We start from the raw sequence: 24539 nt of genomic DNA on the forward strand, positions 1-24539 counted from the left end.
AGATTTTGAAGAACTAGAAAAAGTGAAATCTCGATATTTTAAGATAGTAATGGGAGTTTCAAAATACAACAAAAACACCTATGTGTACAAATTAGTCGATGAGAAATTGTTTGTTACCGATTTGAAAGAAAAATACGATCTCCCGGAGACGGGTAATTATGTCAAGTTCCTTGAGAGCTATAATTCTGAACATGAAAATAGGTTTAATGTGAAATTCAATGACACGCCGGCAATGAGAAATGATGTATGGAAACAACCCTTGTTTGATAAAAGACATGTGTTCTGTCGCTTTGCCATGCACGGCTTTCATAATCAAATCTGTAGCAATAGTTCCGAGCGCCAACAGTGTTTCGAGGAAAGTGATTCATGCGTGTGTTTGCTATGCGGTGAGAAATGCACCCAATATCATCTGGCTGAGTGCAACCACCGAGTGCTTAGCATTAATGACTATTCTAAAAATAAGTGAAAAACTTTGGAAACCCTGTCGCGCAAACTGATAAAATAAATTGTGAATCTTAATTTTAACCTTCTAAGATGTAAGTTGAAAGTTGTACTCAATTGAGTTTTCAATAAAGACCATATATAAAAAGTTAGGAATATGAAAAAGATTAAAAAGTTTCTTTTCAAGTAATATTGATGAAAGATTGATTTATCAATTGCTTTTATTTTCCAAATTATTCAAAATTATGAATCTAATTAAGAATTTTACTTTTTTATTCGAAATTCCATTCAATATAACGCTAAAAAATAAAAATTAAACATTTGTAAGACAGAAAACTGAACATACAAAAACCTTTATTCAAAACTTTAAAATTTCTAATTTGCAGATTGCATCATTGTTAAATTTTGAAAGTACAGATCCAATAACGTCAAGTACGTTCAATAACTGAATAAATTTCACCATTAAAATAAATAATGGAAACACTTAAAATTCTTATGTTTGCAGTTAAGAATTTTTTGTAAGAAGTTTAAGCGTCATTCCGCAAACAAGTCACAAATGCGGAAGTTTTTGCCCTCAGGAGAGATTTGTGCCCTCGAGGTGCGGTCATTTTTCGTCTGAGATTTGATTGTCGTTGGAAGAGCGCACTCGTGACGTGCAGCCAAAATCCCTCTTTTTTCCCTCCTCGTCCCTCCCGTCCTAAGTGCGTCGGCGGCAGCAAAAAAGCCTAGATCTTTTCGTCGTTCATTGCTTTCATTTGTCGCCAGCTAAATTTTCTAGGGACCAATCTCTAATGAGGAGAGGCTTTCAGGAAATCCATTTGCCCGGTTTCTGGTTTCCGCCGTCGTAATTCAATATCGGTCGGCGTGCTTTCGCTCTCGGCCAGTGTATCACGCTCACGCTGAATAATTTAGCCCGCAAAGTAAACAAGCCGACCAAATGAATTTGTTTTGCGCCGAACACACCATCAAGTTTCAATCTAGCCGCTATTGACGAAAAATGTTTGTATCAGAGAGAGTTGGCCACACGCGCTCAAAACTGCTCATTAATAGCAGGTTGGGAATTGTCGGCCTTTGATGGACCAATTTAAAGCAAATTGAAATTTGTTCCTTTTAAATGGAGCAGACACAAAATTATTACTTTTGTTTATTAGTTTACGATTGTTGCGTGATTTTTGGTAAAATTTTGAACATCACTTATAAAATATTTTCTAGATTGGCATTAAAAGGTTTGATTCAAGATAAATTTGAAGTGATTGCAAGTTTCCTGATAAAAATCTCCTTAATGAAAAGACATTAAAAAAATGTTGTATTTTTGTCCAGTTCAATACAAACAGAGGTACACGATGTTGCTATTGTACGTATTTTCAAGAGTCGAGAGCTCATCGAGTGCGATTTCTGCTTTCCGCTCTGACCTTTCTTTTATTCCCGGCGCCAAATCTCTGCCCTCGAAAAACACGGCTGGCAAATAAAGCGTCGGGCAACTTGGGCGCGTGCTTATTGTCTCAAGAGGCGAGAAAAAGCAAAACTCGTATATATAGTTCTCTGCGTGTTTCTTTTCAAAGCAAACGGCGAACAATGAATGCTCTCGCGCGACTGCTGTCAATTCAACGGCGAGCGGAAAAAGCGCGCCAACTTTGGCGAAATCATCAGCAACTTTATCAACGACCAAATTTCACCAACAATGCGCGCGAGCAGAGAGACCCGTAAATCTATTTTTCGCCCCCCGCTCTTAAGCAGGGGCGAAAGAGCTCCGTCGTAAAAGGCAGATGATTTTACGAGGCGATGCACCTCGTTTCCATCCCCACACGCGGTGAGTGCAAATCGATCGTATTTTCGGGCCTACTCGAGAGACTGTGATTTCACCGGCAGGTTAAACTCCACGTCAGTTGGTATAACACATCAAGAGCTTCGCAAACACGCTGTATTTACAGTTAATTGGTTTCTAATTTCACCGTGAATTTCCAGCAAATTGCCTCTGGTGAAATTAATATTTATGGGAAACGTCATATTAATCGATTCGCCTACACATCCCTTTGACTTTACATATTATCTAGGATATGTCATGAAAATTAAACAGTATTCCTCAAAATGTCAAGGAATCCAGGCTATCAGCTTGATCTATTAATGAACATTTAGTTTCCTATAAATAAAAGGTCAAAAGTTTAAGTATTTAAGTTTAGGAATGAATGCGTTGACTTTTAATTTTAATAATTTATTATTAATTTGTAGTTATTCAATCTACACGCTTCAAAATAGCAAGTGCAAAAGTAAGTCGGTAAATAATTTAAATTGAAATAAATTATCACAAATATTTTAAAAATAGAAGATTTTTATGAATTTAACAAATTTAGTTGGCAATAAATTTAACTATTTTTTGTTTCGTCAAACTGATATTTTATTGCCTTTTGCGGCTTCTTGTAAAACTTGTCTCATGTATTTCCTGTAAGTATTGAGGAATTAATAATAAAGTTTAATAATGTTTTATGTAATAATTTAATGTATTAAATTTCAATTTATTAAATAAATACCAAACACAGTATGATGTGTTATAGCAAAGTCAGTGCGTTCTCTTTATGTTTCTTTGGCACTGATTCCGTCGCAGTCTGCGGACGACGAGTAATTGGATTTTGCGTATGCACCGGCGCGTGAAATGAAAAACAAATCTCAACGCGCGTAGTCGTCTCACGACATTCCTTGCTGGGCGAGCAAAGCACCAATAATAACTCCAACTTTTTGCACCAAAATTTTGCTTTCCTGATCGAAAATCTTCTCGATATGAAGACGCGTTGGCGCCTAATGGGGAAAGAAGACGGCGCAACATCTCATATATTTCGCAAAACTTTTTCCAGTGCCGAAAGAAAGTAAGGGTCTTATCTAAGTTACCAATTTATATAAAAAACTTTCCCCCTGCCTTGCAAAAAAAGTAGCAAGGTCGTTTTTAACATATTCCAGGTGTGATTTATGCTGTCAGAGTTGATTTAATTAATTTAGATTACAATTTAATATTTTTCTGCAACAAAAAAAAATTAAAATTAATTATTTACCAATTGAAAATTAATTTTAAATGATAATAAAAAATATTTACACGTTAAAATAAATTTTTTATAAATTATTTTATTAATAATTATAATTCATCATATTTCATTATTTAAATATTTATATTTTAGATTTATTATTTTATTATTTTTATTTGAAATAATTAATTAATTTCACTTTACAAATTTTATATCTTTTCCAAGTACATGATTAATTAAAGTTTAATTAAAACAGGAAGAAAATTGATTTGTTTAAAATTTATCACTTGAAAAATTACTTCCACGATTGGAGATATTCGCTAACTGATAAATGGTCACGGAACGCCAATCAAAAAGCAATTTCTTCCGCCGTCTGCGACTAATGTGGCACATTAAGCGTTCGCACGGCGCATTTTAATTAATTTCGTCCGCCCACGCGAACCTCCCTGGGCACAACGAAAACAAACAAATGGGGCGCGCTGCGCGAATGCAAATGGGCGCAGAACAGGTGAAGGTAATCGCTTCTTCATCGACATATCATACAATCACGCCGGCCCCGAAGGCGATTATTTCATAATATCCGGCGCGAATTAAGCGATTGAATGCACCGCATGTTGTTAATGGCACTTATACGCCACAATTTTGGGTACGGCTTCCGCAATTTAGATATCTGAATGATAAATGATAAATTAAATCATTTGAAGGAGACTATGATAGCATTATTGAACCACAGTAAAATCAATTATATTAAAAAAAAATTAAGCAAAAATAACTATTTAATTTTATAAAATATTTTTTAACACTTTTTGAGGAAAGATAAATTAATTTTAGAAATTTGTTACTTGTAACATAATTTTTTTAAAGGATTTTGTACCCTGACCTTCCAAGATCGTGCTTTTTTTCTGAATGAAAATCTGCACTAGTGTTTTACAATTAGTAAAATTATCCATGAAATGTAAATTTCCGCGCATCATAAAATCTTCAATTGCTTGTTTAACGTAATTAATCACAAAAACCTCACCCCTGTACCAGAGCTCATGTTGATATTATTAAAAATTCAAGACTCCCTCTAACTTTCCAATAACTCTAATAATGTTCCGATCGCACACGCTTTTTGAGAATGAGAACTCCAATCCCATACCCTTTTAATTGTAATTAAAACTCCAGCGCCCAAAGACTGATGCCTTTTTACAACAAATTTCTTGTGAAAATGTTTTAATTTTTTTTAAAGTTAAAATTGTGGAGGAGATAAATCGTCAATACAAGAAGTTTTAAGCAGCTTTTTCTAATTAAAATTAATTGTAAAAAGAAAAAGGAGATAATGCAAAAAAAATTATTATATATTTTTACTTGACAATGCCTACGCTTACGACCCATGTTGCTTTGTATGAATTATATAGAAGCTTTTAAAGGTACCTAAATGGAGGAAGCCGGCAAAGCCGACTAAACGTCAAGGTAAAAATCTAAAAAATATGCCCGGATGCCTCGAATGCGCAGCTGAAAAAAAATCACATTGCCTAAACCGGTAATGACAGACAGACTAGACGGAGGAAATTAAAAGTTTATCATTCAATAAAATATAATAATATTACTTATTAAATTCTTAAAAAAAAAACATTTCTGTAAATTGTGTTTATAGTTTAATTAAATTGTTCATAATTTTCTCAGCTGCAATATAAAATGATATTTTGTGAATTACTAATTTAATTCTTCACCCTGAACTTTTTTTCTTTTTTTGTAAAACCATAAAGATTTTTTCTAGGGAGCTGATTTATGTCGATCTTTTAGTATTTTCTTTTTATTACCAATTTGAAATAGCCAATGACAAATAAAAAATCCCCTGAAAGTTACTTCACCATTATTTGTGTTTAACCGAAACTGAGTCAGACGCGCATTTTACGTTTCATTCGGCCCCGAATGCGCTCTGCTATTTTTATGGCGACAATAATTTAGCGCCAATAAAACATAACCGGCCGTAAAACGCGTGTAAAGCACATCGCATTTTTTTGTCCAACACCCACAACAAACTGGACGAATTTAGAGCCTCTGGTGGGACAAAAACAAAAATGCACATAAATCCAGTTACGTCAGATGGAGTGTGACATTTATATGCAACTTTTCGGTCTTCTCGCGCGGCCAGTCGCAAAGAATCGAAATCGCGACTCGACGGCCCAATTGCACAAGACGCGCGCGTGCAGTTAGCGGTGCTCATTTTGCGAAACGCGAGCCGCATTTGAAATGAATCGCTCGGGACTTAATTGCTCCAGCACATTCCGCTCCATAGCAATAAATTATTTATTGCCCATTCATATCTGCGTATGAAAGCTTCAAATCGATTTGGAATTCAAATTACTTTTTGACTGTGCGATTAGTTTATGTTGAAACTGGATAATTATAACTCATTTTTCAAAGTTGGGTTTAGAGTTTCATATTTTTGCTTGAAATTTTTTGTAATCATAAACCAATTAAGGAAAGTTCTGGAAAGTTCTAATTTAATGAAAATATCAACGTTCAGTTTTTCCAGAGTACAAAATCCTCGTTAATGATAATGCCTCTTTTTTTCCATGATTAATTAATTCGGTTGAAACAGTGAATTGCAAAATGAAAAACAATGGTTATTATCTGCTCATTGTTCACAAAGATTTCAAAAATGTATATTAAGTTCCGTCCATTTGATGTAATTTTTATATTTAATGGAAAACCGTTTCAAGCGATTATTTTCTAAAAATGTACCATCAATTCTGTTTTTCTTTTGCACAAAAATGAAAATTGTTTCCAGGCACCGATTGTGAAAATGAATATTAAATTCTAATTCTTATTCTAAATTTTGCTGTTAATTTTTAATGAAAGTTATGAATGGAAAAGCAAAGTTTATTTAAATTCAAATTAGTCATGAAAAGGTTTGTTGGACACGATTCTCCAATTAAAAAATTGCTAGAGAATTAATTCTTTTTCATTAAGTTCAGTTATTTTGCTGGATAATTTTGGTCTCGCAATTAAACTTATTTGCAATTACAATAAAATTCTGATGCACGATTCTGCCTTTTTGTCCAACAATTCCTTTCTTTTCACAAATAAATGTTTTCAACAATTGTTAAATATGAAAACAATGTGATGTAACAATGTGGACAAATAAACAACAATAATAATTCACATATTTTTAATTATTTTTTTTACTTTAGCTCTCATAAAATGATGTTGGAATTGAAACTCCAAATTTATGCAAAGACGATTGAAAAAAAATCAAATTTATAATTCATTAAACTTGGAGAAATTGAATTGCTCTCATCAACGTTATTTTTATTAAATTTTGTATTCAAGAAAATGATTTAAATAAATATTATTTTCTTATAGTAATCCTTCAATATGAACTAATTCTAAAAAAAGGACTGAACTTTTTCTCCCGCCAAGATTCCATTCACTCCACTTTGACAGAGGACGAAACTCACGTTCAGCTGCGAATTGCGTTGCACCAGGGCGGCAGGTCACATGGTGCGGGTGCAGTTTGGCCATTCACTCGACCTCCGACATGGAAAAGCAGAGCCTCATTGCTCGAACACACTCACTCGCAGGCAGCAGCCGAGAGACGTTCGGCGGTGATTCGCACACGTGAGATGCGCTTCGTGTTCGCACTAACGACCCCGCCGAGCGCGAGCGACCGTCGAGGGCCGCCCGAGCACCGGCGGCACCCGCGGGGGCGCATGCGTTTCCTCCTCATCCGTCGGCGCGTCCGAACTCGGAACCAGCCACAGCCAGCCTGCTGTGCAGATTTCGGGACGAATCGTAAATAATGCACAGACTGAAATAGGACTACAATAGCTGCCACTTTTTATTGCACTTGGCCATATTTATCATCGGTCACGAGCTCAAATCTCTCTTTTTTATACCACAGAGGCTGGTTTAAAAATTCAGTTTCAAAATTTTCTAGTTTTTTATAAGAATAACTTATTCTTTGATACCCCCCGCAAATTTGAGAAAAATTATTGTCGTCATTTTAAATGAGTCAATTATTCCCCATCCAATTAATCTTTTTGGCAAATTCATTTTCAGCTCTAATAAATTTCCAGTTCTTCAAACTTCCAATTAGGTTGTATTTAAAAAATTTATTGTAGTTCCTCAATTGCCTTTTTAAGATTCTATAAATGAAATGATGCTTGATTTCAATAAAGATAAACCCAAAATAAAAAAAAGACAAAATCGAGTGGCGCCTTCTGCGCCACTAAAAAGGGCACAGGCCGACAAGACCTTGTCTTGGACTGACCCTAAAAAAAAAAAGAATATCAAATCATCGTCATCGTAATGATTATCATAATTAATTCAATGATTATGTCTTTTAAATACACAGGGGCTTAAACTGCTGCTTAATTATTTTTTAAATTTAAAAAAAAAGGAAAGAAAAAACGCTTGGAAACTGAATAGAATTTATTTAAATGATTTTGAGCCTCGGAAGTGAAAAACAAAATAATGAGAGCTTCACTCGCAGCAATTTTAGAACTTTCCCAAGTTGAATTATTAAATTCTTCATCTAACAATAAGCGCAACAGCTATTTAAAACAACGGTCTTCGTTTCAAATTTTTATTTAGTTGTATCATATTGTTTTTTTTATACGAAATGAGAGGTTCAATGATTCAAATTCTAGAGCACTAGAGCAATTAATAGTAAAAGAGAATATTTGAAGCATGCAATTTTGTCACATTATGCTCATTTAACTCTCATTTGACGACCTTTTGAACATTTGACATTCCCACGTCCCATAAAATAATTTCACGTTCGTATTATTTCATTAATAAAAAGATGCCATTTACTAAATTTTTAATATAATGTAATTACAACATCTTACAACTATTACAAAAGTTGTAAGTATATTCAAAGATTGCAATTTTATTTTTCTATTTTCTATAATCTCGAATGTATAATTCTTCTTGCCCGTTAACATAAAATTTAGGAAGCATAATTAAACAAAAGTTATTTAAATTTTATAATAATTATCTGCAAACTTTTATTTGATATGGAAATTCGCTTTTCGTACAAAATAGGACAATAATCGTAATCCAGACTGCAGCAATTGTGATGAAATTGACACAAGTACATACACCAATGCAACCACGTCACGCCAGTGATTTCAACGCAAACTCTGTTGAGCTCTCATTCGCGCACTTCTCCTTTAAGTCCAATAAACGCGGCGCTTTTCTCGTGAAGCAAGCCGCCGCTTATCCACAGCAGCAGAGCGAGTCCCACTGCCCTGGGATCAATTTATTCGTCTTCTCTCTCCACTCGGAATTGCATCACGCGTCTCTTTTTCATTACGGAGAAAATATATATATATTTGTTTGGTTGCTTTGGTCGCACGCATGCAGTCTCAACGTAGAGAGAAAAACGCGCACTCATATATACGAAACACACACACGCACTCGGCTAAAGTTCATCCGCGGGCCTAATCAATGGCCAACTTCCGAAACGAGCCTTCCCAGCCGTAGATTTCGTTCTGCAGGAGGTGCTTCGGCTTGCCGGGTCGCTTCGCCTCGACCGCTTTCACGTTCTCCTGTTCCAGGAACCAGGAGCGGTAGCTCTCAATCTTCGTCTTCCACGCGTCTGAAATTGAAAATTTTCCATTAGATTCGCAATCGCGGTTCATAATGAATATAATATCACGAGGATGGATGAGAGAAGAGATTGAGCGGGGGAGGAAAAGGCAGAGAGAGGAGCTTTATTTCGATTGTAAAAAAGAGACTAACAGGAACTGCTGGGCGGGAGAAAGAAAGCTTTCAAACGTCGCTGGGTCTTAATGCAAATTAGCCTGATGCTTCAAAAGGGGGAGAAAAGTTCAGTTCGGGACTGTTTTTACCAGGAACTTTATTTCCATAATATCTTAGATAAAAATTTATTTATAACATTAAATTGCAAGTAAAATAAAAATCTGGAGCAAATCTGGTTTTAAATTTTAAGCTTTCAAAATAATTGATGATAAAATGAAATAATGTTTTACATTTATAAAGTCTGAGGTCACATTTATCTTACTTGCCATTTGTTACAATAAACAAAATTGGGTATTCAACGTTTAATGATTTCCTTGTTTGAATTTCCTCGTTATCCGTTGACTCGGAAAACGAGGAAAACATATCTAACTTGTTTGTGCTCAACAATTTTTTTCCCTCTTTGGCTAATAGCGAGACAGCAAAAATTCACAATGATGGGGAAAAATTATACAAAATAAGCTCTCCCGTTTGTTTGAAGAAGTTGACACTCGAGGAGATGATCATAGAAATGAAGCGATCGGGCTTTTCCTCGTTGCAGAAAATTGTTTTTATTCATTTGTTTTTGAATAAAAACAATTTTCTGCAACTAGGAAAAGCCCGATCGCTTCATTTCTAAGCTCTCCCGTATTTTAATTTGCCCTTCTCTACATAAAAAAATTAAACGTTATAACCACATTTAACTATTTTGATCTCCAAATCCTTTTCTCGATTTAAATTAAGTGAGAGTTGCAATCATAGGCGCTGTGTTTATTTACTAAAAACTTGTCTAATCAGTCTTGCTTATTGTTTTAGTTACAAGAAAAATTTGATAAGTTAACAACTTATTGTTAGCAAGTTTGTTTGTAGCTCTTATTAAATTTTAAAATTAAGAGCAGATTAAGAGTATAGACTTTTTAGTGAAAATAATAACATTTTTAGGTATGGAGTTATTTTAGGCTTTCAATACAATGTGCAGACATTTCATTAAAACAATGCAATTGTTTTTTTAAAATTTCATTGTTGTTATTTCATGCTGATATTAATGTGATCAAGCGATGTTTACTTTTAATAGGGATTAAAAGGGATATTGGTTGCAGATTTAGGTCGAATTGCTGCGGTGCATTGATTTTTCCACCCATTAAACATATTTATCTCTGAATACTACACAATACTGTATATTATGCACTTCCCGTTGAAAGCATTTGACGTTTGCATAATTATATTTTATAGGCTATGCAACAACACCTATCTCGGTGCGGTATAAAGTCATGCATAATATTCGTCCTTGCGCCTGCATAGCTCTCGCGAGCTATTTCCATTTAACGCACATGCACATCCCCCGCCAGCTGACGTGCCTTCGCTCTTATATATTCCTTCGCCGGCTCCTGTGTTAACCCTGATAAACCGCCCCAGTAAGTGCGCGCCCATATCTCATGCATGCACGCGGCCGTCTCGGCGCGCAACCAGCATTTTAATATTTCTCGTTCATACCGAATTCCACGCCCGCCCGTCAACTGCCACGAGTGTAGAGAGTAATTAATCACACTACTACTTTTTGTTTCGCCGAGCTCAAAGACAAAAAAAGTTAATAATGACAACGACACACATTCGAGCCGCTGCGCCGCCGGCAGTGCTAATTGATTGGGTGTGGATTGTCGGCCAACGATTGAATCGAGTCGCCCTTATTTATCAGAAATTTATTTGTCGGAAAATTTTTATCGCAAATTCATTGCTCGAAACTGCATTTTTATAGAAATAAAAAAAAAATAAGAAAATCAAAGGTTGGAAATTTAAAATTAATTTTTTTATTCATTTTATTGTAAAGATGGAAGAAACTAACGTAAAATTTGAAATTTTATGAAAGCAAATTTTGATAATTTGATCTTTCGTGGCAAAAATCACAAACAATGTGGTCATTTTTTTAGGCTTCAGGTACATAGATGAAACTAGGCAGTGTTTCATAAGTGGAGCTTATGATTTTTATAGCCCTTCAAATTTCCCTTCCTTGCTGAGCTTATTTAATTAAGCCACTGCCATTCATAATATGGAATGTTGGAATTGGTTAATTTCATCGATATTTAACTATAAATTTTTAAGTACAAATTAAACGTTTTTTTTTTTGCAAATTGTTTCACTTAATCCTTCACATTTTTAAAATTCACTTGCTGTGTTTTCTGATTTATAATTTCTGATGAATAAATTTGGGAAAAATAAAAACAATGTTTTTTTCTGATAAATAAGGGGATCCCCTTGTAACCACATGGTACATAAAAAAGCGTGCGGCTTTTCGCACGAACTGTGCCGCGGGCGCTCGCAAACAAGGTTTGCGGCAAAATAATTAATGATAGATAATTAAGTGAAACTTATTAAGTGACTTCTCCATGATTAAAAATATAAAAATAAGACCGTCTTGATTTTGATAATTATGGAATTATTGGATATTTTCATTAAAAACAGTTACGATTCCCAAGATAAAGATTTATTAATAAATTAATTGTATATTGAACTGACAAATATAACCAGATTTTCTTATTAATTAAATTTTTTAAATTTGAAACATAAATATTTGTTAATCAACTATGATATTTCATTAAAAATATACAAAATCAAATTGAAATATATTCAAAAATATGAAATAAAATAAATAATAATAAATATACTGAATTATTAAATTAAAAAAATATTTATTTAAAATTTTTTATATTGTTGTTATTATAAAAGTAAAAAACAGACTAATGTTTTAACCAAATAAAAAAAGGAACTAGGTTGTTAATTTTGGCCAGTAAAATGGCTAACCGCTGATCCAATTTGTACATTAACATTAGAAATTCAATTCAAGCATCCAACATTGAAACAACGCGAATAATTGAATGAGTCTGCGCCTAAAACTTGTACCAATTTCATCTAAATCGCTTTTTCTCTTATAATCGATCCTTTTTTCGTGTTTTAGTTTGCTACATAACAAGACGAATAATAGTTTAAACGATCTTAAACAATAAACTTCGATTGACAGATTTTTATTTCTTAATAATATATGATGTAATATTTTATTGATATTAAAATATTTAAAAAAAAATTGGAAATGGCAAAGGCCTTTTGTTTTCAAGAAGGTCCTGTTGGTGAAAATAGCAGCCGCGTCCATAAGCAATGAAGTGAGCTAGGCGCGTGTTATACATTTCCAAACAACACTCTGCTGGAATTTTTATGCGTTGCCCCCGTGCTAAAAGAAGAGAATCTCTCTCGCAGGCAGCCCGGCAGTAAAACCGTCTCGACATGCAATTGTACCATAGGAAGAAGAAGCCAGTAGCAAAAATGATTATTTCGGCTCTCGACGCGTCGTAAAAATTCACTCGCACCCCCGCTTAAATCAACATCATGCGCGCCGACAAAAAGTAAAAAATTTATTCGCGTTTGTCAAACGCGCTGTCGTCGCTCCGCTCTGATGGGCAAACAACGTCAAAAGGCGGCTGCCGCGCTTTATTATGGCCACAGCATCATTATCTAAACTTGTGTGGGCGCTTTATTTACATGGCAATCTCGCGCTCTCTGAAATATGACGCTGAATTACAGCAGCTTTTTTTAAATTTTATGTGTGTTTGCGCTCATTTGCTCGATTTGTATCAAATTTATTCATGACGAGCAGCGAGTGAAGCACGTGACTTTGACGATAATTGTGTTCGGTCAAGAGGGCTCATCATTTTCCCAATATTTTTATATTCATTATCTTGAAAATCAATTTTGTTTTTCAATTAAGTGCATGATTTATGAGCCAAATTAGCGGAGTTTTTGTAATGAATTATAATGGCTATACAGAGATACAAGCATTAAACAAAAATTTTAAATAATTAATTATATTTTTAAATAAAATAAAAATATTTTTAATAATAACTCTTTATAAATTTAAACATTTATCTTGCCATTTTGTATTTTAATTTTTTATGATGAATTATTATTAATATTCATAATTATGTTACTTTATTTTTATTTTAAACATAATTTAAATAATAATATAATGTAAATAATTTGTTATTTAAATGTAATAAATTCTTTCATTTCGATTACAGTAATTTTGTTTTTAATGTATTGCAAAGTGCCTTTAACCTCTAATGGAGCTTTTGGAATATTAAATGAATTATTATTTAATTACTGGATTATACATAAGAGATTTCAAATTATTGAGACCTAAACTTACTCTTGCCCTCAATTTTTTTTTGAAGATTGTGAGTATTATATTTTGAAATATTATTATGAAGTTAATTGATTCTTTTTTGTGATCGATCAATTTTTACAAGAAAAAAATCTGATCCAAAATAGTTTGTTTCAAGTAGATTTGATCATTTTCTCCTCACGAATAAAGAAACTCTGTTTGCCGTTCTTGTATTCAAGTATGGTACACACGATGTCGCGCGTCCCTTTCATCTCGATCCATCAAAATGCACTAAAAATAATATATTTCGGAAGGACCCTCCGACTATCTTTTGCACCATAAACATCCGTGGCTGTCTGCAGCTGGATGGAAAGCTTCCACTCTTATTCTCGCCTTTATTGCGCGTGGTGAAAAGCGTGAAAAGCGCGCCCGCAGCTCCAAACATGCTAATGCGTTTCATCGAAATCTGACCAGTTTTTCGTCGGCAGCTGCGAAAAGGGTAAATTCTCCCAAATAAGAGAGGGATGTCTTTTGATCTCCCTATTTTTTTGCAAATATGAAAAATGAGTGCGAAAAACTTTTTGTAAGGGCGTCATAATTATGTACATATTAAAGGAGAACTAAAAAAGTAAAGTGGAGGGTTTATTACCTTTAAGGACATCGACCTCCCCGGCGGTGCCGCCGTACTCGTTGGGAATGCACTCGGGCGGGAGCTGTTTGTGCAGGGTTTCGTGACCTGAATGCACCTGGAACTAAAAAGGAAAAACAATGTTACTAAACAGAATTAAATTTAATTAAAACAGAAAGAAAAGTGCAAAAATTAAGCGCAGTTTATTAATTTTTTATAAAAAAAATTTTACTTCCTAAATAATTTAATCGCAAATTTTGTTTTGCTAAAATTGCAATTTCGTTTAAAAAATTCACTTTGTCACATTCTTTTTTTTTTTTTAAACGCTGACGAAAGAATTTAGCGCAAAAGTCATTAATTACAGATGCTTTTTCTGGGTCATGCGTGGGCGGATGGGTGTGTTTTTTATTCACCAGCTGATACACCGGACAGGGCGCGGGGTGAGTGAATTATTGGGGTGTGCGCGAGCATTGTGTGCGCGCGCGAGCCAGGGAGAAACACAATGGATATAGATAAATCTCACCCTGCTCCTCATTTTCTCCTTCATGAGCGAGCGAAAGAGCGTCAGCAGCTTGTCGATGTAGTTGGGCACGTTGAAAAGATGGATCTGCTTCAAGCGCTGCGGATAAGCGTCCTGCCAACACACAGAGCAAGCACAAATATAGGGGCGTCTGTTTCATCTTGTTCAGCGGGATTTAAAGGATTATTAGGACGCCAATCGCGGACAGGCGCCGGGAAGAACTTGGAACGCGGGTCGAGCAGGAAACTGGGCTCATAAAAGAAGTTATGGATTTTTGCTGTATTGTTTGGGCAGAAGGCACAAAATTGGATGGATCGACATGTTTTAAAATTCATATAACAATAATATAAAAAAATAAAATAAAAATGATTAGAATTTTTCACAATTTCTATTAGAAACAATTTTTTATACGAAATAAAATTATTCAAATAAATAAAAATAAAATGTTGATATTTTTGTCTATTCTGAATGTCTGCTATCATTAATTTTGTTTGAGAATTCAATTAACACTTTCAAATGTTTAAGCTGCTTATAATTTTTAAACAAAGGTGTCTCTCTTTTCGGATGCAAAATGTCAGGGTTGGTCGATGCGCACAATGCATATTTTTGTTCTTACCTGAGCGCAGGTGAGCATCCTGCGGAGGACGGGCATGGCGAGTCTGGTGAGGTGTCCGAAGGTCATGCCCTTCATGTCAAAGAGGTACACGTCACCAGAAAGGGCTTTTTCCTCCATCAAGCGAATGTCGCCGAGCATGAAGACAAATTTGAAGCAGGCCCGCGCCGTGAAAGAAGCCGGATCCAGGTCACGGAACTTGTGGAAAGTCACTCGACATCCGGACGGCGTCAGACGTTCCACCGGGAACACATCCCTGGAAAACCACAAAGGATGATATTATTTGTTATGACACGCCTGGTTTCAAATAGAAAATTAGGCATGTGCAAAGTTAAAATTAGTTTATCCAACTTAAATAATTTTTATTATATAACATTTACTACTATTTTGAAGTGAATTATCGAGCTTAAAGTAATTAATTAATTAAAAAAATCTACCCTTCTTTATCACTATCGATATTTTTTTTTTATTTATATGGATATTAACCCATTTTCCCTTTCTAATTTGTTAAAAAAATTACATATAAAGCATAATTTCCAATCATTTAAATTCAAAATTTTTTATTCATGCAAAATTATGCACATTAATGATTAGTTTATGATTTAATCCTCAAGCATAATATAGAAAAACTATAGCCCTTCTTTTCACCACCATTATTCTCTGTATAGTTCTTCCCTCTATGCCTTTCCATTTAACACCGAGCGCAACACCCACTTTTATAGAAATGGTTATTTCCCATCGCAGCTGAGGTAAAAAAGAAGGAAGACGAGCAAGTGGAGCAGTAATAATAATATTGTTCTGCGCGGAATATGCACGCAAATCATTTCCATATCTCATGCACCTCTCGGACTGCAGTGGAATGTGAAATTCTTCTTTTATTACAAAAAAGGTCGTTGAAGCAAAAATATGGTATTGCAATTCTCAATCACTTAAAGCCGTCAGGTCAAAGAGAATTTAAAAGTCCATTTTAATTTTTGCAGCAAATAATTTTTGTTTGAGGAAATTACAATCAATGGGTTATGATCATGGAGAAATGAAGAGATTGGGCTTTTCCTTATTGCGAAATTTGTTTTTTTGAAATTTTTAGTTTTAAGATTTTAATTTCGTGTGTGTTAATATGTGGTGTTTTTTTTTAAATTTTGCTCATTTCTATTTTTCTTGCTCATTAAATAGAGTCGCAGACCGTGACCGAAACTGATGATGAAGCCATTTTTTTATAAACAATTTTCGCAACGAGGAAAAGCCCGATCTTTTGATCCCTCGCGAATATTTATATTCACATTTAATTTGAATTTAAATCATATTTATTTTGGCATAACTTTTTTAATCGGCATTACCAAATTTCCTTACAGAACCATAATTATCCCTGCATAATAATATAAATTTATTTTATGGCGTAAAAGCATCAAGGAGGTAACAAAATATGCCAAACTATTGTGCATATTTTTCTCTATATATACGGTTCAGAGGACTGGAAAAGTGAAAATGTTGGGCTCTTATATTTGATTTATATGTGAATAACTAACTGTAAAATAAAAATTTTCATTATGCGCCTAAATTTTTATGTTTTATTTTGCTTTCTACAATTTGTATAAAAATGTAAATTCAAATTTATTGATACCAGTGTGTCATAAAACTCAAAATTTACTTACATTTTTACGTCGTACAATTAAATGGAAAGTAAAGTGCCCATGCAAAAAAGAGCGCAATTTTAGCACATTCAAAAGCCGTAAACCATAAATCGCAATAATAAACATTAAATATCAAGTTGACCCGGCGCATGCAAGTGTACTACTTCAACTCAACATTTTATATTTTCCTCTCGCTTACGAAACCAGTCACAAAGTTTATTGCGTTGGTCAAACGAGTTTCTTTCCATCTGACAAAAATGCACAGCAAAAAGTCATAAAGCTCTCGGCGCAATTAATCTCTGTGCGCTGGAATGGAGGTCGTCAAATCAGGTGCAATAATGTTCTATCTGCATTTACAAATCTCCGTGCTTTCCCCAACACTGCACGGACCACTACACAATAGACCGACGCTCGCGCAATTAAGAGTCCGGCGAGACTTTCACTGTAGTCGAGCCTCTTTCAAAATTGTGTAACTCAAAAAAATCTCATTACCGTTAATGTTCACTTTGATTGATTGAGATTTCACCTCTCTCAGGTGCGACCTTAAAGATGAGAAAAAAAATATACTCACATGGTTTTGAACATGCTCTGGACGTCCTCGTTGAGCGGGTCGCGCTCGCTGAAGAGCTCGGGGGCGTCGGCGCGCATCGTGAAATAAGTGTCCAGCTTGGACTTGGTCCTGTTCAGGTCGTGCTTGCAGCCGCGAATAAAAGTCATCAGCATCCTCTCGTCTGCCAAACAATATCACAACAACAAACGTCAGCTTACGAAACATGACCTATGGCAATTGTTATAAAACCACGCCTGGAAATGATTAATGACGTTTGGTCCTGGGATTAAATTATTTCTTTGAAAGGTCATGAATGGTTGCATGTGTGGCCCAGTGTTAAAATATGACAAAAAATTAAAATATATTCCCATAAGTTCAAATATCTGATGAAAATCAATGCAAAAATGCAAACAGTTCATCGATAAAATTGAGATGCAATGAGTCTGAAATTAAGCAGGCCGCAAATTTACCGCTGTTGCCATTTTTCCAAAATGAATAAACAATTCATTGAGAAACTGATGGTTTTGCTAACAATAAGATTTGTATTTTAAAGGATTTAATATTGATTTATCAGCTATTTGAATTATTTCTGAGTTTTTATCGAAACTTGAAATGATGAATGTGTTTTAACTGTTTGGTTTTAAGTTTATTTTCATTATTTTGTAAAACATACTTTAAAATGATTTTATTTGTTAATATCTGCACATAATGCAACGCTCAATTTGTTAATTAATAAATTTAATTTATTGGTAAATAAAAAAAAACAAGCAATGAAAAATAGATCTAGACTAAGTATTTGTTGTATTTATTAAAATTATTATGCAATAGCTGTTTTTAATAAAATGGAAATTTTTTTTGTATAATTATACTGACCCATTTTGTTGGGCAGATGGGGTTGCGAGACGAGCCATATCTTGAGGTGTTGCAGGGCTGCGTCCCTCTTCTCTGTGGACGACTCGTTCAGCTCTTGCAAGATGCTAACGAGTTGTTCGGGCGACGCGTGTTGGAGAGCCATACTCGAGCCTTTGCGGGACGAAAAGTTGCCGGGCGGGTTTTTTACCTTGGCCTGTCAAAAAGAGAAGATGCGAAAAGCCGCTGTTAAAATAATGTATTAGCCCAAGCGCGAGCTTCAAGGCGCCGAAAATTTACGCGCACACACTAAGAAAGAAAACACCTTTGCAAAACACAAGACCGCGCGCGCAAAGACTTCAAAGTAACCTTCAAGCACGTTTTATTTTGCCCCAGCACGCGCAGAGCAAAAATTTGCATTGAGAGTTTAAATTTCAATAATTTAATATAAATTTGCAATTCAATCTATTTTGCACAGTAAACAGACTTTTGTTTGAAGAAGAATAAAATCATTTATAAGAGTAAATTTACTAATTAAAAAATTGGTTCTCTTTATTCTGTCATTGGTTTAAGACAAAAGAATGTGTATATTTTACTGTTATTTTTAATGACGATATTTTTTTATACATATTATTTGCAAAAAAAATAAAAAAACAAGAAAAATTCAATATAAAATGTATGCAATTGTATAAGTTTTCGAACTAAATAAAGTTTCATTAAACCAAACCAAAATTTGTTTTGCAAAAGTTAAAAAAAATATTAATGCAATTCATTTATTCTCTCCCAACAAGTTATCAGAAATAGAAATAACTAAAATTATGGTAATTGCTGTGCTCTTCCTAATAAAATTTGGAAATAAATATTTATCTTAATGAATTTAATCTTAAACTTTTAATATGATTTTTATTGATCTTTATTGTCTTATGAATATTACATTAGTCTAAACAATATTTTGTTTTTTGTTGTCGCTAATCAATCGGAATTATTTTTGTTGTTGTTTGACAAGTATTTAGTTCTAATTTATAAAATTTATTCATCAATCAACAAAATTATTTAATTTTTGTAACATCAATGAATACAGATCTGAAAATAATGTGATAAATTTATTATTTAAGAAGATGAAAATAAAATTTAGTAAAAATTCACAATATGTAAAATCTGAAATTTAAAAAAAAATACCTTACCTTAAGGAGCCAGTGTGGAGTTTGAAGAAAATAAGTAGGTTGCCTGGAAGAGCAGTGATACCTCCAAAGGTTCGGTCACTACTGACTAGCGAAACAAACGCGTTCTTCTCTCTGTTTACGGCGCCCCGAGAAGCGGCTCGTTCGCCTTCTTCCGATCAGGTGCTTGAGTCGAGTAGGTTTTCCTACGTAATAGTCGAGGCCATTACCACGCGAGAAAAGGAGTTTAGATCATCTGATCTCTCTCTAGACAAACGCAAAATTAAAAGTAAAACAACAAGTGCGCGCGTTGCGTCAGAGACAAGAAGTGCCACTTGATTGTTAATTGCAGCCTATCCATGTAGCACGAGACTCGGTATATCGGAAATCGGCGCAATATAATTTGATACAGCTTTTGATTTGAATGCGAATTGTCAGGGCTGCCGGTCATTACTCGATTTGCAATTGCAGTCACCTTGGTGCTTGAGAGCGGAATCGCAGATGCAACTGGACGAACTGGATATATCTTTGATTTCCGTTAAAAGAATCGGGTTTCTTCTTCTTCCGGCTGACCTTTTGCGACTAGAATTGTGGACTTAATTGAAAGGAGATGATTGACGTATTATGTTTGTTCTCTCTACACATTTATGTTGATTTTCATTAAAAATATTCTTCTTCTGTAAAAATAGCGAATAATTAAATTATTTCAAGAATATTTTTTGATGAAATAAACATTAATTAGATAAGAATTAATTAATATAATTTTTAAATTTTAGTTTCAATTAAATATCGTTAAATTTTAAGCATTACTCAATTTTAAATGGATAAATTTTGCAATGTTTTTGTTCCGAATATAACATAAAATGACAATATAATTTAATTTTTTCGAATTAAATTTTATTTTTAATTAAAAATGGAATCTAATAAAAAATAATTTTTAATTATTAAGTAATGTGTAATTGATTTGTAGAATTAAAATTTCATGTAAGCTAATTTTTTAGTTCATTAACTTCTAATATATTTTAAATGAAGGTTTCAAGTAATTGAATAATTATATTAGTTTAAAAAAATTTATTATTTATTAAATTAGTAAAAATAATTTATATAACATAAACGTAATTCATGTGTTGCAATTAAATTAATAAGATTAGGGCCCGAGAATAACGCAGAAAAATATTAAATTTTATCTATTAGAATTCATCTTGAGCAAATTCCCAAAAGAATGTTTTTGATTGGAGTTCGTGGGAGTAAAAATTAATGGATATTTATGAAGAGATTGGGCTTTTTTCAATAAGGCAAAAGCCCGGTCGCTTCATTTCCATGATCATCTCTAAGTGTTAATTTTTCAAAAAATTAATAACGGCTTATATTTATTTCCAAATTTGGTAACTGAAAGCTTTATTTATGATCAACTGATAAAGGAAAAGTTATAATGTTAAAAAATATATGTAAGAATATATCTTTAGAAAAAAAATTAAAATTTGTGTTTTAGGATGGCATGTCAGAAAGCAGGAAAAATCTTTATTTTATTTTGACAAGATGAGCTGAATTGGTTTATGCAGACAAGTGACTTGCCAGATTTGCCACTACTTGAAAATTAAAATGCACAGAAATAGAAGTGCAGCACTCATCATTGTCAAAACAAATAAACAAACTCAACTTCCCTGACGCAAGTGAGAATAATAAAAAACACCTTCAGAGTATATATTATGTGTGTGTGTGTATTTTTAGATTCTCGGCAACACCTCCTTACAAGATCAAATTTTCCCAAGACAAAATTTTTGCAAAAGTGAGTGGCGACTACAAATTGTACAAAATCGGTCCAATTCTTACAAAATCATCACATTTCCCGCCTTAATCACTACCAACAGACATATGACACCAAAGATGCAAGTTTTTTTCTCCTTCTTTCAAATTCCGAATAGGCCTCGTTTATATATTTGCATAAAATTGCAAGCTGCTCATTACAGATGTTGCTTTCAGAGAGGAATAATAAAAAATATTGCTAAAATTGCTTTAAAATACTCGAGTGTTGCAACAAAATTCAGTTGACAAAATAATTATATAATCACATACAGGACATGATTAAAATTACAATTAAAGAATATAAGAGGGAATAACGTTTCAGGAGAGAGAGGAATGAATAATTCTTGTTAGCGACGCAGCTAAGAGAATGCGTTTCACATGCATGCCATGGTGAGTGATGAAAAGTTTATTAATTAGCTTCATTTTTTGGTGTTCGAGCTTTTTACACAATTTTATATACTTTGCAAAATGAATGACTCTTGATATACATAAGGTTGCTTTGTGATAAATTGTCATCCCTCCTTATCAAGTCCAGCACGTATGGATTCAACAAATCGGTACAATTTGGACTTGGGGCAAAATATTGAATGATGTAGTGTGCCCAGGGACGAGCACTTTTCTTATGCAAGTTCATGGTATGTGGATTATAAGTTGTTTTGAATCGCATTGATTATAAATTCAAAGTCTGTCGTATCATCTACTCATTTTAAAAGTCACTAAAATCTCAAAACTGGCAACTTTTGAGCACTAACAAACTGTCTGTTGTGATCGCCGAAGAATTCCACACGAAGCTTCTTTTGCCGAAAGAAATGAGGAACCAATTTTGGCACAGATTAAACAGAGTAGAAAATAATATTAATATTTTTTTTTTTATAAATTTGCGCGCGCACAACCAATTGATTGAAGAAGTAGAGAAGAGGAAATGTGGTGGAATTCGCTGGCTGGCAAGACGTGCAGATGGGCAGCCAGTCTCGCTAACAACACTTGCTCTTGCTTTTCCTAGACTTGCCGCCCATGCCGATCTTGACGGTCTCACCACTCTGGTTCTGCCGCTCTTTTCGTTCTTTCTTAGTATACAGGACTTGTCTTGTAATGCTCATGAACATCTGGAAAAGTAAATCAAAATTAGACAAATATCAACAAATTTTATGTTGAATTTGAAGCACGAACATGAATTGCTGTCAAATTTAATTTCTTTTTAATTTTTCTATTTTTTTTTTTTTAACTTTAATATGTTTCATTATTTATATTTTCTATTATTATTGTTGTTTAATTGTCAAAATTGTTACATCACATAATTCAATTGTTGAAAAAAATTTATTTGAAAAAACAGAGGAATTGTTGTACAAAACGGCACCGCCACTAGCAGGAATTTTGCTCTAACTTTCGAGATCAAAAAGACCCCATCAGTTGCACTGAGCCTTGGTTAACTAAGTCTTTTGTTCTTTTATGTAAACAATTTATTTAATTCCATAAATTTTAAACAGACTTTATTATTAAAATTGTTGAAATAAAAAATAATTAATATAATATTTTGAAATAAAATTTAATAGAAAAAATAATCTGTATAATTTCAGTACGTTATTTATATGTGCGATTTTTTTCCGGAAAATTTAATTGAATTTTAATCTTAAAATTTGGGATTGTACATTGGATAGGAAACTTATTTTAAACCCGTCCTATACAGAAAAAACCCTTAAAATAGTTCACTTGTCTTCTTTTAACGATCAGTTTTTTATACTTACGTCTTCAACGTTAATATTATCCTTCGCGCTCGTTTCGAAGAGCTGAATGTTCATTTGATCTGCAAATCTCTGCGCATCCTCCGTGAGGACAACCTTCTTGTCGGGAGAGTCATTCTTATTTCCAACTGAAAGCATTAATTGATTAATTAATTATTTAAAAATAAATTAATTACAAATAGGTCATTTCTATCAAGCAACAAAAAGTAATGAATTAGTTTATTTATGCAGTAAATCACTTGATTCAATACTTTTGATTAAAGATGTAGTTATATTTATGCAAAAAAGCATTGGAATAATTATTATTAGGATATATGCTCAAGTTATTTGTAAATTTGTAAGGTTTCATAAGTAATCTCTTGTGCTTGCTGACCTAATATCCTGTTGACTACTTCGCAATTCTGCTCAATTTCGTGGAGCCACCGCTTGACATTTGCAAAGGACTCGCCGTTGGTAACATCGTAGACTACGATCACACCGTGTGTGCCACGATAGTAGCTGGAATTTAAAATTTGTATTTAAAACAAATTGATTTCTTTAAAACAAATTTTGTTTTACGTCGAGGTGATGGTCCTGAAGCGCTCCTGTCCGGCCGTGTCCCAAATTTGCAGCTTGACGCGTTCGCCGTCCACATCGACGGTGCGGATCTTGAAGTCGACGCCGATCGTTGTGATGTAACTTCCTGAAAATGTGTTGTCCGCGAACCTCAGCAGAAGAGAGCTTTTGCCCACACCTAGAAAAAATTAGAAAATTTATTACAAAATTCTGCTTTGAGCTCTTGGGGGAATGAACAGCAGCTGGACCCGCCAAATGGACATTCAAATTTTTACAAATTAGCGCGTCCGCTCCACGATCTTATCGTCTAATGAAGTGGGAAGTCGCGAATTATCTGCGTGACGTCACACCCTCGGGACCAAAAATTAGAGGCCTTCTTTGACCACTTCGTTATCTTAAGAGCAAAATTTCCCATCAGAAAGGAAGGCGTAAATTTAACTAAATCGTTGGAGACGTTTGATTTCTGAGAATTGATGCCCAAAATTGGCGAATTCAGTGTTTGGAAAGCTGTCGGAGAGGCGTGGACGTACCACTGTCGCCGATGATGAGCAGCTTGAACAAGTGGTCGTAGTCTTTGGCCATCGTGTCCGGCCGTTAAATCACTTCCGCTCAATCTTGTCTCAACCTCCGCAAGCTGATTCGGCCGCTAAAACGCGTTCGGCGTCCATGAAACGTTGTATTCCATCACGGGAAACTCGACTTTCTTCACTTCTTGCGAATGAATCACTCCCGTTGTTGACCGTCCGAACTCTGCAGTGATGCCAACATAACAGAAATAAAACTCAATCACGTATTTCAACTTCCTATAAGATAAAACTGGAATAAAGGATTAAAATTATTTGAATTTACATTTAACAATAAATTTCGAATTAAAAAAATTATATTTGAAGCATTTATGTCAAAAATCAAAGTGATTATCTTAGATCATACATATGCTTTGGTTGGTAGCTTGAAAGGGCGGTGTCAGCGTTCCCGGCAGGCTTGAATTTTGGCGCGAAAGCTGCATGGTAACTGAGTCGTCTGTGGGATAGGAAGAGATACGTCAGCAGTGGCCTTGCGCAATCAGGCTGATGTGATGATTATTGCGGTTTTACATTTTCTTGTTTCCATTTACGGCCTTTCACTTATTTCATAATGTTCCTTGTCC

The 24539-nt window shown here is 34.1% G+C and overlaps 3 protein-coding genes across 8 annotated transcripts in view; all 3 read right to left on the reverse strand.

Moving 5' to 3' along the window:
- LOC132198922 (uncharacterized) overlaps positions 1-7075 on the reverse strand; it is a 98534-nt gene extending 91459 nt beyond the window's left edge. For all 6 annotated transcript variants that reach the window (XM_059623233.1, XM_059623227.1, XM_059623232.1 and 3 more), the window contains exon 1: positions 6905-7075. The gene's annotated coding sequence lies outside the window, so the exon portion shown is untranslated. The remainder of the gene's footprint in view (positions 1-6904) is intronic.
- A 1355-nt stretch (positions 7076-8430) lies between these two features.
- LOC132198767 (alpha-tocopherol transfer protein-like) lies at positions 8431-19401 on the reverse strand. The gene is made up of 7 exons (XM_059622979.1): positions 19314-19401; positions 18154-18346; positions 17302-17461; positions 15103-15355; positions 14490-14600; positions 13988-14090; positions 8431-9048 (listed from the first exon to the last, which is right to left on the reverse strand). Exons 2-7 carry the CDS (start codon positions 18293-18295, stop codon positions 8891-8893), a joined length of 927 nt encoding a protein of 308 aa, XP_059478962.1. The 5' UTR covers positions 18296-18346; positions 19314-19401; the 3' UTR covers positions 8431-8890.
- A 1588-nt stretch (positions 19402-20989) lies between these two features.
- Positions 20990-24142, reverse strand: LOC132198626 (ras-related protein Rab-35-like). The gene is made up of 5 exons (XM_059622754.1): positions 23923-24142; positions 23396-23570; positions 23211-23335; positions 22841-22965; positions 20990-22201 (listed from the first exon to the last, which is right to left on the reverse strand). The coding sequence occupies exons 1-5, from the start codon at positions 23972-23974 to the stop codon at positions 22070-22072; spliced, it is 609 nt and encodes a 202-aa protein (XP_059478737.1). The 5' UTR covers positions 23975-24142; the 3' UTR covers positions 20990-22069.
- Between the last annotated feature and the right edge of the window lie 397 nt (positions 24143-24539).

Source organism: Neocloeon triangulifer, unplaced genomic scaffold, assembly GCF_031216515.1.
Source record: "Neocloeon triangulifer isolate White Clay Creek 2 clone unplaced genomic scaffold, ASM3121651v1 ptg000013l, whole genome shotgun sequence".
NCBI classification, from domain to species: domain Eukaryota; kingdom Metazoa; phylum Arthropoda; class Insecta; order Ephemeroptera; family Baetidae; genus Neocloeon; species Neocloeon triangulifer.